Here is a 14014-nt window from a genome sequence, read left to right as displayed (position 1 = left end):
TGGGTTTTTTCTGTCTTGTGATGTAATAAAAAGCGTCGCTGTCTCTCAAACTGCGCTTTGCTAAATATTGAGGAAGTGGTTCACGCGGACATTGAGCACGCGCCACTGCGAGCGCTCACAGGGCTCTGAGATGTGAATAAGGACGAGGAGCGACTGCTGACGGGCTGGAAACGATGAAGAAATTCGGCAGAAAATAAGTTTGACGGAGAGTGCCCGCTGAGGAGACCTGAAGTCTGGCGGTTTCTCTCGGCTGTCCTGCGGAGAGAGCCTCTCAGCATCTCCCCAAAGAGCCGCAGGTACTGAAACATTTATGCCGACGAGGACTCGGACGGACAGCGCTGTCTGGGCGTTCATCTTCTGGCTTTGACTTTGTGCGACAGAGGCGGATTTATCGAACAGCAGGTTTGATTTATACTGCATCTGTTTGCGTTTTATTACAGGACAGACGGCGCGTTTTATCTTTCCTGGTTGTTCGGAGACCTTGTTTGCTCTCGGCCAGGTGTTCAAAGAATTATCCAGCCAGCCCTGCTGATGGCAAAGGTGCGTACTGCAGATGTGTGCAGCTGTATTTCAGATTATAGGCTAACGCTAATGTGATAAAGTATTGATTATTAAAGGAAAGCCTCAAACTAACAGGGACATGCACGAAGTTGCAGTATCTCATGTCTTAATCCAAATTTACACCCGAGTGTCGGCTTTATTTATACAGCACATTTAATTACACGTAAACCATAAACCGTGTAGTCAGGCAAGAAAACCAAACACATAGGATACAAGTTAACACACACACACACACACACACACAGAGAGAGAGATATGAACTATAAGCCTGTGAGGATTTAAATGTTTTTAACCGTAAACACAGATGTAACTGACCTCAGATCAGCACGCAGCTTGCGCCAAATTACCGAAAGCACCCTCAGCTGAGATCTGATTCTGGGAACAGTTAAAAGATCTCAGCCTGCTCAGGTCTGACTGAGCAGCTCAGAGATGTACCGGTGGCCAAACCCTTTGAGTGCGTTATGAACTAATAAAAGGATTTTCCAATAAAGTGACTTCATCACTATTTTAAATTCTATATGTACGTGTAAGGATTCAAGACGAGCTGAAGTTGTCCTGATGATTTTGATACTGCTGCAAATACAGAGTTTTCTCAGGGTGACATGAGATTTTCTAACTATTGATATATATGTATTTTTTTTTTAAATATTAAAACACAGTTCCGTCCAAATTAACGCCAAGGTTCTGGACTTTATTGTGTTTCACAGAAATAGATGATAAATATCAGAGTTGGCACTCACCAGCTCACCACCGACACTGTCACTAAATCTGCCATAACATGGACTCAGTCTGATATCGATCTCTGTTTGAATGAGGTCAAGTTGGCAATCACGCAACGTGTTTCTGGTAATACACCCATTAACTGTGATAAACTATCAGAAATCACATATCTGCTGCTGTCTACGTACACAGAAAACCACATTTAACTTCTACACTTGTTTCTCAGCGTCCTTCCTGTTCTGTAGGGATATAACCTGAATACAACCAGCTGGTGCTCAGTCATTGACTCATTCAAACTGATGGTAACTTGTTGAAAATCTGTCTGCATTTATAATTTAGACAGCAGTTATTCAACAGTCTCCCAGAGAGTGAGTGCAGTCAGTCCAAGTCAGACTGCGACTGTTAGCAGAAAGGTTTCCTCCTGTCAGGCGACCTGTGCGGTTATCTTGCCATCAACTGGATGAATGTGAAAAATTTAAGTACAGTCAGCACAAAGCCACAGATATCTATTTTTTTAAATTAATGAATCTATTTAACTGCAGATGCAAGGTGTTGTCCTGTTTTTGCTTGTATGACTGAGCTATTAGTTTGCTTTGAATAAGGACGTTGGTTTTGTCAATCCCAAATGTGTCCAGGAATCTTTTGGCTGAATCGGTTGACGTCATCTCAGGATGAGATGAGAAGTCTTGTTTGTAGCATTCCCCCAGTATTTCAATTTGTCTAATAAAATATTCATATTTAGTGTCCCTGTATTGATACAATATTGCCACACTATGATGTAGCATTTTTGTCCCCACCCTGAATAAATATGAACTCTGATATTTTGCACTACCAGTATTTCCATCTTGCCTTTGTTCAAACTGCTACTTTCTTACTTAATTCTGAAGATGCCATAAATAAGTTTAAAATCATGACTATTGAAGTACTTTAATGGCAGTATTGTTAATGCAAAAAGGCACATGTGATACTCTGTTACTTCATGCAAGTTCCTGATATTTGCAAAGTTTTTACATCAATTAATGCTGTTCAATACTTTAACTCATGATTTCTCTACCTTACCAGGCAATGTTTCAAAACTGATGCTCATATGTCACAAACTCTTTGAGAACTTGATGAGTAGGCTATCGTTCTCCCCCAAACGGAGGGAGTATGTCATCGTTTCCATTTGACTCTCTGTGTGTTTGTTCGCAGTCTGTCCTCCACAGTTTTCAAGATATCATGTTCAGATTTTGCAGATAATAACATTTAATTCTGATGAAAATTGGGTAAAGGTCATAAAAGGAAATCAGTTGATCATTTCATGGAGGTCCAATATTTGTTGCCTGTAGATATATTTGCTAAAATTCTTGGCCAAAAAATCCAACCTCCAAAAAAGGGAAATTCTCTTTTTGTTGGTGTATTTTTTCACCTTGACCAGAATAAAGTCGACAACCAACCACCAAACCAAGGTGGGCTGGGGGTGTGTCCAAAAGAGATGTGTTCAAATGCTTTGGTTTTATGCTGGTTGTTCGGTGGTCTCACAGATCATCAGTTTACTAAGATAAACGACAAGTAAAAACGTAAAATAACAAGTGTGAGTCCTAAAAAAGCAAGTTTAGCAAAGCAAGCTCAAAGTGTGACTCACACTCATGGGTCAGTGCCCTTCTCATATTTTTCCTTTGCCTCCTTAGATGAGTTGGGCTGCTGGTACTCAGTGTGTAGCCAAGGGGGATCACAAAAAACCCAAACCTGGAGAACTGCTGTACCGCAAAGGAGACATCCTCACTATTGTTGACACAACCACGGTACCGTCACTCACCGTCATGTTTTGCAGATGCTGCACAGCTTTAGAGGATTTTTATTTGGAAGAAACTGAAACTGATAAAGTGCACTTTGCTCTCTTCTAGAAGAAGGGATTTTACAGAGCCAGACACAACACCACAGGAGAGGAAGGAATCATCAACGCCACCAATGTGCGTGAAAGAGAGGCTCTGCGAGTCGACCCCAGCCTCAGCCTCATGCCGTAAGTCCCCTTGTTTTTCTCTCACATGAAGGTATTGAGAGCTCATGTGGGTGTGTTTCCCCCTTGTTTTCACAGCGATCACATGCTGTGTGATGTTTGTCTCTTTATTTAGTTTCCATTGTGGTCGGCCCTTAAAATATTACTCGCGATCACACATCTTAGACATGCAAACAAACACGGTATCTGGAGTATACACCCCAAGTTCCTTTTTCAGAGATGTTAATACCTGAATGCTTGATAAATGTATGTAAGCACTTCCTGCCCGTTGAGCAATTTAAAAATGTCATATTGGGCATTATGGTAAATGGTAAATGGCCTGTATTTATATAGCGCTTTCTAGTCCCTAAGGACCCCAAAGCGCTTTACATATCCAGTCATTCACCCATTCACACACACATTCACACACTGGTGATGGCAAGCTACGTTGTAGCCACAGCCACCCTGGGGCGCACTGACAGAGGCGATTATGTTCACGAGGAACGATTAGTTTATGTGACTCAGCGTGCGCGGTCTTTCCTCAGCTGGTTTCACGGAAAGATCTCCGGTCCAGAAGCTGTGTCTAAGCTACAGCCAGCCGAGGATGGCCTGTTCCTGGTGCGAGAGAGCATCCGCCATCCCGGCGACTACGTCCTGTGCGTGAGCGTCTCCGGAGAGGTCATTCACTACAGGGTGATTTATCAGGACAACAAGCTGACCATCGATAAAACACAGTATTTCTACAACCTCATCGATATGATAGAGGTAGGAGGAAATGAGCTCACTGGACACGTTTCTGTTAGAGATTCTGTTTAACGTGGATACAACTCTATATGTGAAAGAGCTACATGTAGTTTATTAAGTCCACCTTCTGACAGATCCGCCTGCACTCTCTGCACCGTTTATCGATTTACAACATTCAAGATCATTTAATTATCATTATGCAATGCAAGGTTGCACAGCTGGAAGTGCAGATTCAGTCCCCCCTAAAGTGCATGCAGAATTAAAATTGCCTTGGGGGGTTCAGCTGGCAAATTATCCTTACGAAATTATCTGGAAGGAGGACACAAGCTTAACAGTCCACTCATAATTCAATCCATCTGTATCCTCCTTCTCTCCAGGGGAAAGTCACCTGACTGGCTTTCTGTTCAGCTTTTTTTTTTTTAATGAAAAATTGGATGATTTCATCACTCCAGCCTTTACTTTCCAAAATAAAGAGCCTGCACTTGAGGGAAGCAGTAATGTGGCACTGCCAGTGTTCCTAGTTAGCACCAGCTAATTAGCTTTGACCACAAAATAAGGGCGATGGGAATGCTGGCAAGAAAGGAAGAGAGAGAGGAGTGCTATCAAAACCCCCTATGATAAGAAGAAAGTGTGCAGCAAAATTCATTGCAGTATGATTTTCTCAGTCTCCGTTTAATAGACACTGCAGGCCTGCTGTATTCATGGCTGTTTGTCAGCCTGAAGCCTCATCAGTGTATCATCAGTGACAGCAGAGGAAAAATATATTTAGTTCTTGTGTCGAAATGAGGATGAGATAATCAAATTCAGCCCTTTTATGGTTTATCAGCATTCAGCCGGTCTTTGTGTGAGGGTGCAGTCAGAGTTTGGAGACTCCACAGAGATGGCAGCGCTCGTTCAGCAGCTTATCAGAGAGCTACAGATGGCTCCAGGCCTGAGTCAGACCGGCTGACTTACTCCTGCAGGAAAACGGAGGAAGGACGGCCAAATATCTGAGCTGGATTGTTTGTCCAGCGCTCGTAGAGCACTGACAAGAAAAAACAGTACATGCAGTATGTTACATGATCTATGATGTTTGAGTTTAGTGCAAGGATTTAATTCAGTATTGCTGTTTGTGGAGTGCAGTCTATTCATAGGACTACCCTTTATGTTTTTGCACTTAAACCTACAGCTGTGACCACATTTAGGTTTCCTGAATTACTAAGATGTGTTATTTTTTCACAGCTCTCTGGTAAAGTTTAAGTGAGATTTTTCCGTCTTAAACCCAAAAAAAATGTACTTGATCTCAATGAGTCAGTAATTCCCGGGTAAACCAAGCATGATCACATGGAGTACGAAATAAGATAAAAAACTGAAATCGTGTTTACTGAATCTTCCCGTCTTTGCAGTTCTATTCAAAGAACAAAGGCTCGATCGCTACGACTCTTCTGAAACCCAAACAGAAACAGGGAACCAAGTCAGCTGAGTTGGAGCTGTCTAAAAGTAAGTTTATCATCAGCGTGTGCTTCCTAAGAAAAGACGTGAGCTGCTTTGTGGGGATGAGTCATGTATGTGAAGTATTTATAGCAATGATGGAAATGTATGAACGGAAACATGCATGAGAGGTTATGTTGTTTACGTATGTGCTCATTTTAGATGGATGGCTGTTGGACATTGAGAAGCTCACTCTGGGAGAGAATATCGGCGAAGGGGAGTTTGGTGGTGAGTTTTCCGTTTTCATTTCCCTTTAAAAAGCATCAGAAACAGCAAAGACTGCTGTCTGCAGATTGTCAAGATGCAATAGGTTGATTAAACGGCGTGTGTGTGATTCAACCCCCAGCTGTTTATGAAGGGGTGTACATGAGCCAGAGGGTGGCAGTGAAGACCATTAAATGTGATGTCACAGCTCAGGCGTTCCTGCAGGAGACCACGGTCATGACGTGAGTCCCAAGATTTCTTCACTTTGAGCTTTTCTGCAAATTCTGACAATACTGAAAACAACACAAGTAGTTACTGAGTGAAAAAGAATGAATGCATTGTGATCTTGTTTTAAATGTAATGCATCTGTAAGCCTGCACTTATATTTCCCGTTATGCTGCTAAATTCTTATTTTTAACGTGGACTCACTTCTTCCAGGAAGCTGCAGCATAAAAATCTGGTGCGGCTGTTGGGAGTCATCCTTCACAAAGGGCTTCACATTGTCACAGAGCTCATGACAAAGGTACAACCAGCATCTTTACAATTAGTAGTTTATCATTGGCTGTCGTTTTCATTAGGATCAATTAACAGTAAGTTAATGTACATAAAATTAGCAAGTAAGTTTTGCTGTGTTTATAAAGCACATTTAAACAGAAGAAATCTGTCCACAGTGCTGAAAACATGCCCCATATATGAAGTAAGACAACAAACACCGGTCGCAGTTTTAGTCAATAGATTACGAAGCAAGATTAAAAACAGCGATATTTGACACCTGAAGCTGATTCCACAGTTTTCCAGCTGCGTTTGAGAAAGTGAATAAGAGAGATAGTATAGGTGGGGTCTGACCACTGAGAGCTTTAAAAACCAGTAATAGAAAATGTTAAACTGATTTCTAAAATGGACAGGAAACCAGTATCAGTCATACAATCTTGGTTCTAGCACCAGTTAAAAGTCTAGCTCCAGCATTTTGAACTAGAGAGTGAAAATACAGTGAATTACAAAAGTCAAGCGTAGATGAAGCAAAGGCATGAATAAGTTGTAAATAAATATTAGGCAATGATAAAGCTGCAGTCAGCATAACTGTATGAAATAGAGGAAGTAAAACTCTATTTCCCTAGTATATGAGTCAACGGTGGGGAGCTTCAGTTTGTTTTCTCACAGATCGTTTCTTTGATTGTTAAACTGAAACATCATTTTCAGGCCGTGATAGTGTAAATAAACAGCTGGGCTGAGACACTAAACATAAATGTGGTGCAAAAAGCTTTTTCAGCAGCAGGTGAGGAAACATGGAAACGTCATTGTTTGCAACGTTGGGTCTACTTTGACAGCCTCAGCCTTTCTCCCATAATAAATATGTATATTTGAACATTAAACACTTTGTTTGGTTTGACTTTTTTGAGTGTTGCATGTTTGTCTGTTGCAGGGAAACCTCGTTAACTTTCTCAGGACACGTGGGCGTTCAGTTGTCAACTCTGTTCAGCTGCTTCGCTTTTCTCTGTGAGTGTGAACATCAAAAATAGCCTTTCATTAGCAACAGCTAGTGTGTGTGCATAATAATGCATTGGTTTTATCTGTGCACAGATTGATAATCAGTCTGCTGTACGGTGTGTGTGTTTAATAGTGTATTTTTAATCTTTTTTTTTTATATGTGTGCGTGTCTGTTGTTAGTGATGTGTGTGAAGGGATGGAGTACCTGGAGTCAAAGAAGCTGGTTCACAGAGATCTGGCAGCTCGTAATGTCCTAATTTCTGATGACAATGTAGCCAAGGTGAGCGACTTCGGCCTAACCAAAGTGGATTCCAAGGTGTCAGATAAAGCCAAACTGCCGGTGAAATGGACGGCACCTGAAGCGCTGAAGAAAGAGGTCAGTTTAAGAAGGAATGCACTTTGCTCGTCTTTTACCTGTTTTTTTTTTTTTTTAATAAATTCTAAAATATTGCTTATCAAATTAAAGAATCAATTAAATTAAAGACAGAAAGGACTAAATTGTTTTAAAAAAGTATGTCCTAATAGAAAGCCGTTTTACATTTTGCACATTTTTGTCCTCATCCGGCAGAAATTCAGCACAAAGTCAGATGTTTGGAGTTACGGCATTCTTCTGTGGGAGATCTTCTCATACGGTCGTCAGCCTTACCCCAAGATGGTAAGTAGCACCAGTGCAGTCTGCTATCAGTGTATATGTGTGTGTTTACAATGGGGCTTTACACACGTTAGTTGTGGTCATTACTCAAAAAACAGAAGTGTTACACATTACTTGTTAATTTTCTTAAAAGCATGACTTTATTTTCACCGTAAGCTGAAAAGCATTCACACATAATTACCAATTAACACTATAAACCTACAGTTCTACACACCAACATAAATCCCTGTCAGAATAAGGACGCACCTGCCACCATCTTTCTTTCAGTTTCTACATTTGTTTAAACACAAAGCAAAGATGAAATCCAGCCCACAAAGACACTTTAAAGTTGATTCTACTTTAGAAACATGAACACGTAGAAACAGCTTAGCTTAGCGTTAGCATGCTGTCTGTGCAGATGCTAGCAAAGAGTCAAAGCTGTGTTAGCAGCATAATGCGACTGGTTTGTTATGGACAGTTTGTGTTTCGTGCTCTTGTCTTTTTGTGCAGTAAAAGTATATTGTCTATGTTGCTGTGGCACAAAAGCTGTAGGTCAGTCCAACAGTTCCTCCTCTGAGCACACAATTTCAAATCAGCTGATTTTTGCGTTACTGTGTTACTAAAAAATTGAATTTAATTTCTCTAACTTTGGAACACGTTACACTCAACACTGTTTATAACAAGGGATTAATTCACTTTCTCACCTTGCAAATAAAGAGTAAAAATGACAGGAAGTCTGTGGTCCATATAGATTACATGTGGTGCTATTTCTTACACATGGTCAGCGACTAACATGAGGTGAGAGAAGCCCGATGTCATCTCCACTTTCACCTGGACGTCATGCAAAACCTGCTCTCTGAACTTGTGTAGTACAGGAAGCTGCAAGGAGCAAACAGACAGATTGTGAAAGGGAGGAACCTCACTGCTTAAACACAGCCTTGTTTATCACTCTAATCCCTGTCAGGTAATATTTGATCCCCGACCTCCAAGGTGATTTGCATCTTGGCAGTTTAGTGAGGAAGACGGGATCAGTAGGATCAGGCAGAATTAAATGGAACACCGAGTACTGCGTCTCTTTTCCGTCGTACTTCAGGTGGTGTCTTTTTAAACGAACATGATTACCTACCAATTACAGCTTGTTTAACAAATACACGGGTTGATTATTTAAGTAAGTTTGTTTTCTCTTCAATTAAACACTACATCTAATTAGTTAACACTTGGCAAAGAGCAGAAACTAACAACAAGAAAAACGCATGCGCGCGTGTGTAATTGTGTCTGTGTACTCCACTATGCAGTAGAGACTCCACTGAGAGGATGAGATGTCTTCATAGCAGGTTGTAAATTGTTATATTGAAGGCTGGTTTACCCTCGGGTTGGTTAGGGTCAGATTGATATCAGTAGTGGTCATGTTCATGGTGAACCTCGCTATAATGTGTCTGACACTGAAGGAACCAGAAGTTTGTGTGTTGTGATAACTGTCTGTATCTGTATTTATAGAGCAGAAATACATGAGCTTTGACACAAAGGCTATGTTTACCTGCGCGCATTAAACAGTTGAAGACTTCACTCTTTGCTAAATTAGTAAATACCATTTAGCATGCAGGGTGAGCAGCTTCCTTCACAGTTGATGTGCAGCACATTGGCACTGCTGGGAGGTGCACGTGTCTGACTTAAATATTACTATTGAGGTTACAGGTTTGGTGTTTTGGCTGTGCTGTGTTATCTGAGCGGCTCTTTTCGAGCTCCTTCAGTTGAATTTGAGGATAAAAGCAAAGAAGAAAGCTGAAGATTGTTCATATATTCCCTCTTTTTAGTCCAATAGTTGTTGAAGTTGTTAACTATTGCCATACTGGCTCGGACATCTTCTGGTTTAACAAGATCTGTGCCAGGATCTACTGATGTTCTTGGTCATTGTTCCCCAACCAAGAACATACTTATGTCTGTAACAAGACACATTTACAGGGTATTGATGTAAAGCTACTATGCCAGCTGACCCAGTGAGAGCTGTTATATCCAGTGCACATGGGAACTTTGGATAAGCAGAAGACCCACATCTACACTGACCATGAAGTACTTGGTTGCCTCGCGCAGTAACATCTGGAGATCCAGAGGCTACACCGACGACTCTGTCAGTCGACTCTGGTAGAAGATGCAACTGAACTACAGGATGGAGACTGTGGCCAGACTCAAAGCATCCACACAACCAAGGGCACCACTGCCCCAGCTTGCAGATGAACTCAGAGACACTTGCAGACGTGAACACAGCTCAACTCACTATCATCACCACCAGATTCAATCAAATTATAAGCTCATATTTACCACTGCCACAGAAACCAGAGCCACGATCCAGGAGGAAACATCCATGAGTACATCAGGAATATGTCCCCAAGAGATCGGCTGCTCCAAGAGTACCTGTGGCTAGAAAAAGGCTGGCCTAATGGACAACACAGACGGTGCAAGGACAGGCCCAAGATACTAGATCCACAACCACACCACAACTGACAGGACCCAAGTTACAGGCTGTGCAAAGGTGCTTTGGAGATATTGAACAGATAATAGTGGAATTTAAGATACAAGCTGGGACAGTGTACAGGAAGGTCTGTGTCACATACGGATTAGCAGTCCCGAAGTCCTGATGGGAGGTGGTTGAGAACAGCAGGGTTAAGGTATTGGGACCTAATGTTCCAGACAAACAAGCAGCTGCTTGTCAGCCAAGCAGACAGTGGTGGTTGAGAATCCCAGTGAACAGAAACATTAGGTAGACAAGCACCATGGGCTGAGGAACATCTGAAGGGGAAAGCCGAGTGGTCAAAACCCGAAAACCTGCTCTACAGCGCTCATGGCTTCAAACTTGGTCAATGACCTGAGGCACACAGCAAAGACAAAACAGTCTTGGAGTGGCTCACTGTCCTTATTCGACCCCTCTCAAACATCTCTGGAAGGACCAGAAAGTGTCTTTCCACAGACAGTCTGCATGCAACCCAGCTGAGCTTGAGAGGATTTACAAAGAAGAATGTCGGAAACTCCTCCAGTCCACGGGTACAAAGCTCGTTGCATCATACCCAAAAAGACTCACGGCTGTTGTTGTTGCCAAAGGTGCTTCGACTAAATACTGAGTAACGGGTCTGATTACTTATGTAAATCTGTTATTTCAGGATTTTTACAATAAATTTAGAAAAAAAATTCTGTTTTCAGTTTGTGATTAATGATAAAAGATGAATTTATTGAAGCAGTAACAAAATTGAAAAACAAAACAGGGAGGGGGTCTGAATACTTTTAGAATCACTTTAAATAAATATTATAAGTAGTTTAATATTATACAGAGTGTAGCAGACGCCTTTGCTCTCCGGGACGTCTTTTCAGTAATAATATATACCTCGAGTCCAAAAACGGGTCTTTCATTTACAGTGTTGACATACGCACACTGCACATCTCACCGCGCCTTTGCAGGGTTTGCCTGACATGCAAAGTAAACAGAAACTCAAGCTTCTTTCAGCTTTTGGCTTCTCCTTGGAGGAAGGGCAAGCATGTGGTTGTTAGTCCTCTCTGACCTGCACTATATCAAGAGAAGGTTAATTGGCTGATGCACTTGAGGTGTGCCACTTACCTCAGCCGGCCCTACTCCCTAAATCCTTCTGCCTCACCTCTGCCCTGACAGCCTGGCCAAAACCTGCACTCCACCCCCACAGTGGTTTTTGTTGTTGCTTCACATCAACAGTGCAGGTGTCTGTCCCTCACTGCTTTCAATACAACACACAATGATTGCAGTTCTGCATAAAGTGCAGCTATCATTGTTTAAGTTTGGATTGTTTTTTAATTTTGATTTTAGTCACCATGAAAACCTGTTTAACACATTTAATGTATTCATCTTCTGAGATAATCAGTTCCTATGTCAAACATTTTCCCATTGCTCCTCTGCTTTAGTCTCTGCAGGAGGTGAAAGACAAAGTGGAACAAGGCTATCGCATGGAAGCTCCAGAAGACTGTCCTCCAAGTGTTTACTCCCTGATGAGGGTTTGCTGGGAGCAGGAACCTCGGAAAAGACCCGGATTTCACAAGCTGAGGGAGAAACTTGACCGAGAGATGGAAAAACTCAGCCCGGGCTCTGGGTCAAAGTATCAAGATCAGACCGGATCTTGATCCTGAATTATTGCCCTGCAGTCTAGGATACAAATACAAGCTGTTGGACCGTTGAGTTTTCCAGAGGGAAAAGACAGTGAACTCTGATCATGACTGTATGTGACGCAAGATGGTTGGAGCCATGACTACACCAAACTTCACCTTTTGGGTCTCGATGGCCTACCTAACCTGATAAACTACTGGATAAACCGTGACATGCTTGACTTTTGTCACGACAGCTGTTGGATGGATTGCAATAATATTTAGTGCAGATATTTATGTTCCTCTCAGGATGGATTGTAATAATTTTGGTAAACCCTTAAAGCAACACTATGTACATTTTGCAGAGCAGTAACAACAGAGTGGTGTTTACAGGATTCAGCCTGTCTGAGTTTCTCCTTCACCTGTCTGTCTCAGTTTCTCGGGGGTTTTGAAAGAATATGTGTACTCCGAGTCCAGATTAAGCAGCTTTCACTGTCCACAGCGAAAGAGGACAGGAGCTTTCAGGTCACATGTGTAAGAGGACACAAACAGATAACAAAAAATCTGTGCAGGGACGAGACTGTGACTCTGACGTAGCTGTAAGGAGCTCGATCCATTTGGTTGCTTTTCATTATACAGGCACTGATTCATGGTGCAGTTTCCCCAAATTTGTCATTTTTTCTGAAATTAGGGTCAAATTTTCAGTATTTGAAATGCACGAGTATTTACTTCCAGTGGAAAAAGGTGTTTAAGATTTTTTTTAATGGGTGCCTTTACAGATTTTTAAGAAATTATACAAATTATACTTTATTAGGGACCCAATAATATCTTTGGGGGTAGTAGAGGAAAGGACAAATGCTGTTATAGTCAATTATTGTTACGGGCTAAGATAGCTTTCAAAAGCAGCTTTGGCCTGCTCTCTTATTTATAATCCTATAATCTTATAATATAATCTTATCGATCTTATCTTTTAAGATAGCTCCTGAAACACCACTTAATCAGTCAGAGTAATTTTTTTCTTTCATTTTTGTTGATTTTTGTCTTTTAGGCCTTCACGCGTTAATTTCAGGTCTGAAACATCTCCGTCCCTTCTAACTGGGAGTGCATGCCAAACCTGTAAACACAACTCAAGCATATTAAAGAGAACGGCCTGAAATAATGTGCGATTACAGAGTAACAACGGGAAACCTTCACAACATGAGGAACTCATAACATTTCTTTTCAAAGGGTCTCAAGAATTTAAATCAGTAAATGGAAATTAAATTCAGAAAAATCATATTTTTTAAAGGTATGGAACAACTGCATGTGTTTCTTTCACGTTCTATTTATTAAAGTGCACATATGACCTGTTTTTCACCACGTGATTGTCAGCTTTTATTTTTTTATTTTTTATGGGAAAGAGATTTCTTGGTATTACTAAAAGCAAATCTTAGAGCAAAATGAAGCCTCTTTTTGGATTGTTGTTGTGTCACACGACCAAATTAAAGATGTCATTTGATTTAAGTCTTGGTAAGCCTGGTATTGTCCCAAGAGACGAATCGCAAATTGAGGCTTGATCCTCGGTCTCTTGTTATCCTTGTTATCCTCCGCGATTTGTTCAATCTGCTCTGCGATGTTCAATCTGCTCTGTGTAACGGGATGAGCAGCAATTTTCTGCGAAAGGATTTATAAAAGAAGCAAATGTTGAAAAATAAAATATAGTAAAATGTGCTTCCTCTGCTGAGAATGACTTAAACATTATTGAAAGTTTTTTCCACAAGCATCACATGTTTTTCTGCTCGTGTGTGTTTAGGTGTGACCGAGCTTTCATCCAGGTATCCATATGTCGCTGGATGAGCTGATACGTTTTTCTCAGAGAACCTAATGCTTTCTAAGGTGCACGTTCTAGTAACACTTAGCCAACAGCTAATCTGCTGAAACAGAATTGATAGGGCTTTCAGCTGTTGGCTTCAGCTGTTCCAGGATAGGCAAAGTTAGGCGCACAATACGATGCAGTCCCACGTTTTTGTTTCTAACTCTCTGACCTCACATGACTGCGAGCTTGAAGCACTGACTTTCAGCTTTGCACAGTATGTACACTTATGTACAGGCTGCAGTCCTCCAATTAAAACCAAACC

At 41.3% G+C, this 14014-nt stretch overlaps 1 protein-coding gene across 1 annotated transcript; it reads left to right on the top strand.

Moving 5' to 3' along the window:
• Positions 1-92: 92 nt before the first annotated feature.
• Positions 93-13256, top strand: matk (megakaryocyte-associated tyrosine kinase). Its single transcript, XM_031743435.2, has 13 exons — positions 93-296; positions 441-540; positions 2952-3065; positions 3168-3283; positions 3805-4024; positions 5389-5482; positions 5636-5701; positions 5820-5919; positions 6116-6200; positions 7101-7174; positions 7346-7541; positions 7734-7820; positions 11721-13256. Exons 2-13 carry the CDS (start codon positions 532-534, stop codon positions 11934-11936), a joined length of 1377 nt encoding a protein of 458 aa, XP_031599295.1. The 5' UTR covers positions 93-296; positions 441-531; the 3' UTR covers positions 11937-13256.
• Positions 13257-14014: the final 758 nt, after the last annotated feature.

Source organism: Oreochromis aureus, linkage group 23, assembly GCF_013358895.1.
Source record: "Oreochromis aureus strain Israel breed Guangdong linkage group 23, ZZ_aureus, whole genome shotgun sequence".
NCBI lineage: Eukaryota > Metazoa > Chordata > Actinopteri > Cichliformes > Cichlidae > Oreochromis > Oreochromis aureus.
This window is presented reverse-complemented; position numbering and strand designations above follow the sequence as displayed.

What these genes read in the sequence shown, in the direction of transcription:
- matk (XM_031743435.2), top strand. An exon ending in ACCTCATCGATATGATAGAG is followed by an intron (nt 4,025 to 5,388) that starts GTAGGAGGAAAT and finishes CCGTCTTTGCAG; the next exon opens with TTCTATTCAAAGAACAAAGG. An exon ending in GTCAGCCTTACCCCAAGATG is followed by an intron (nt 7,821 to 11,720) that starts GTAAGTAGCACC and finishes CCTCTGCTTTAG; the next exon opens with TCTCTGCAGGAGGTGAAAGA.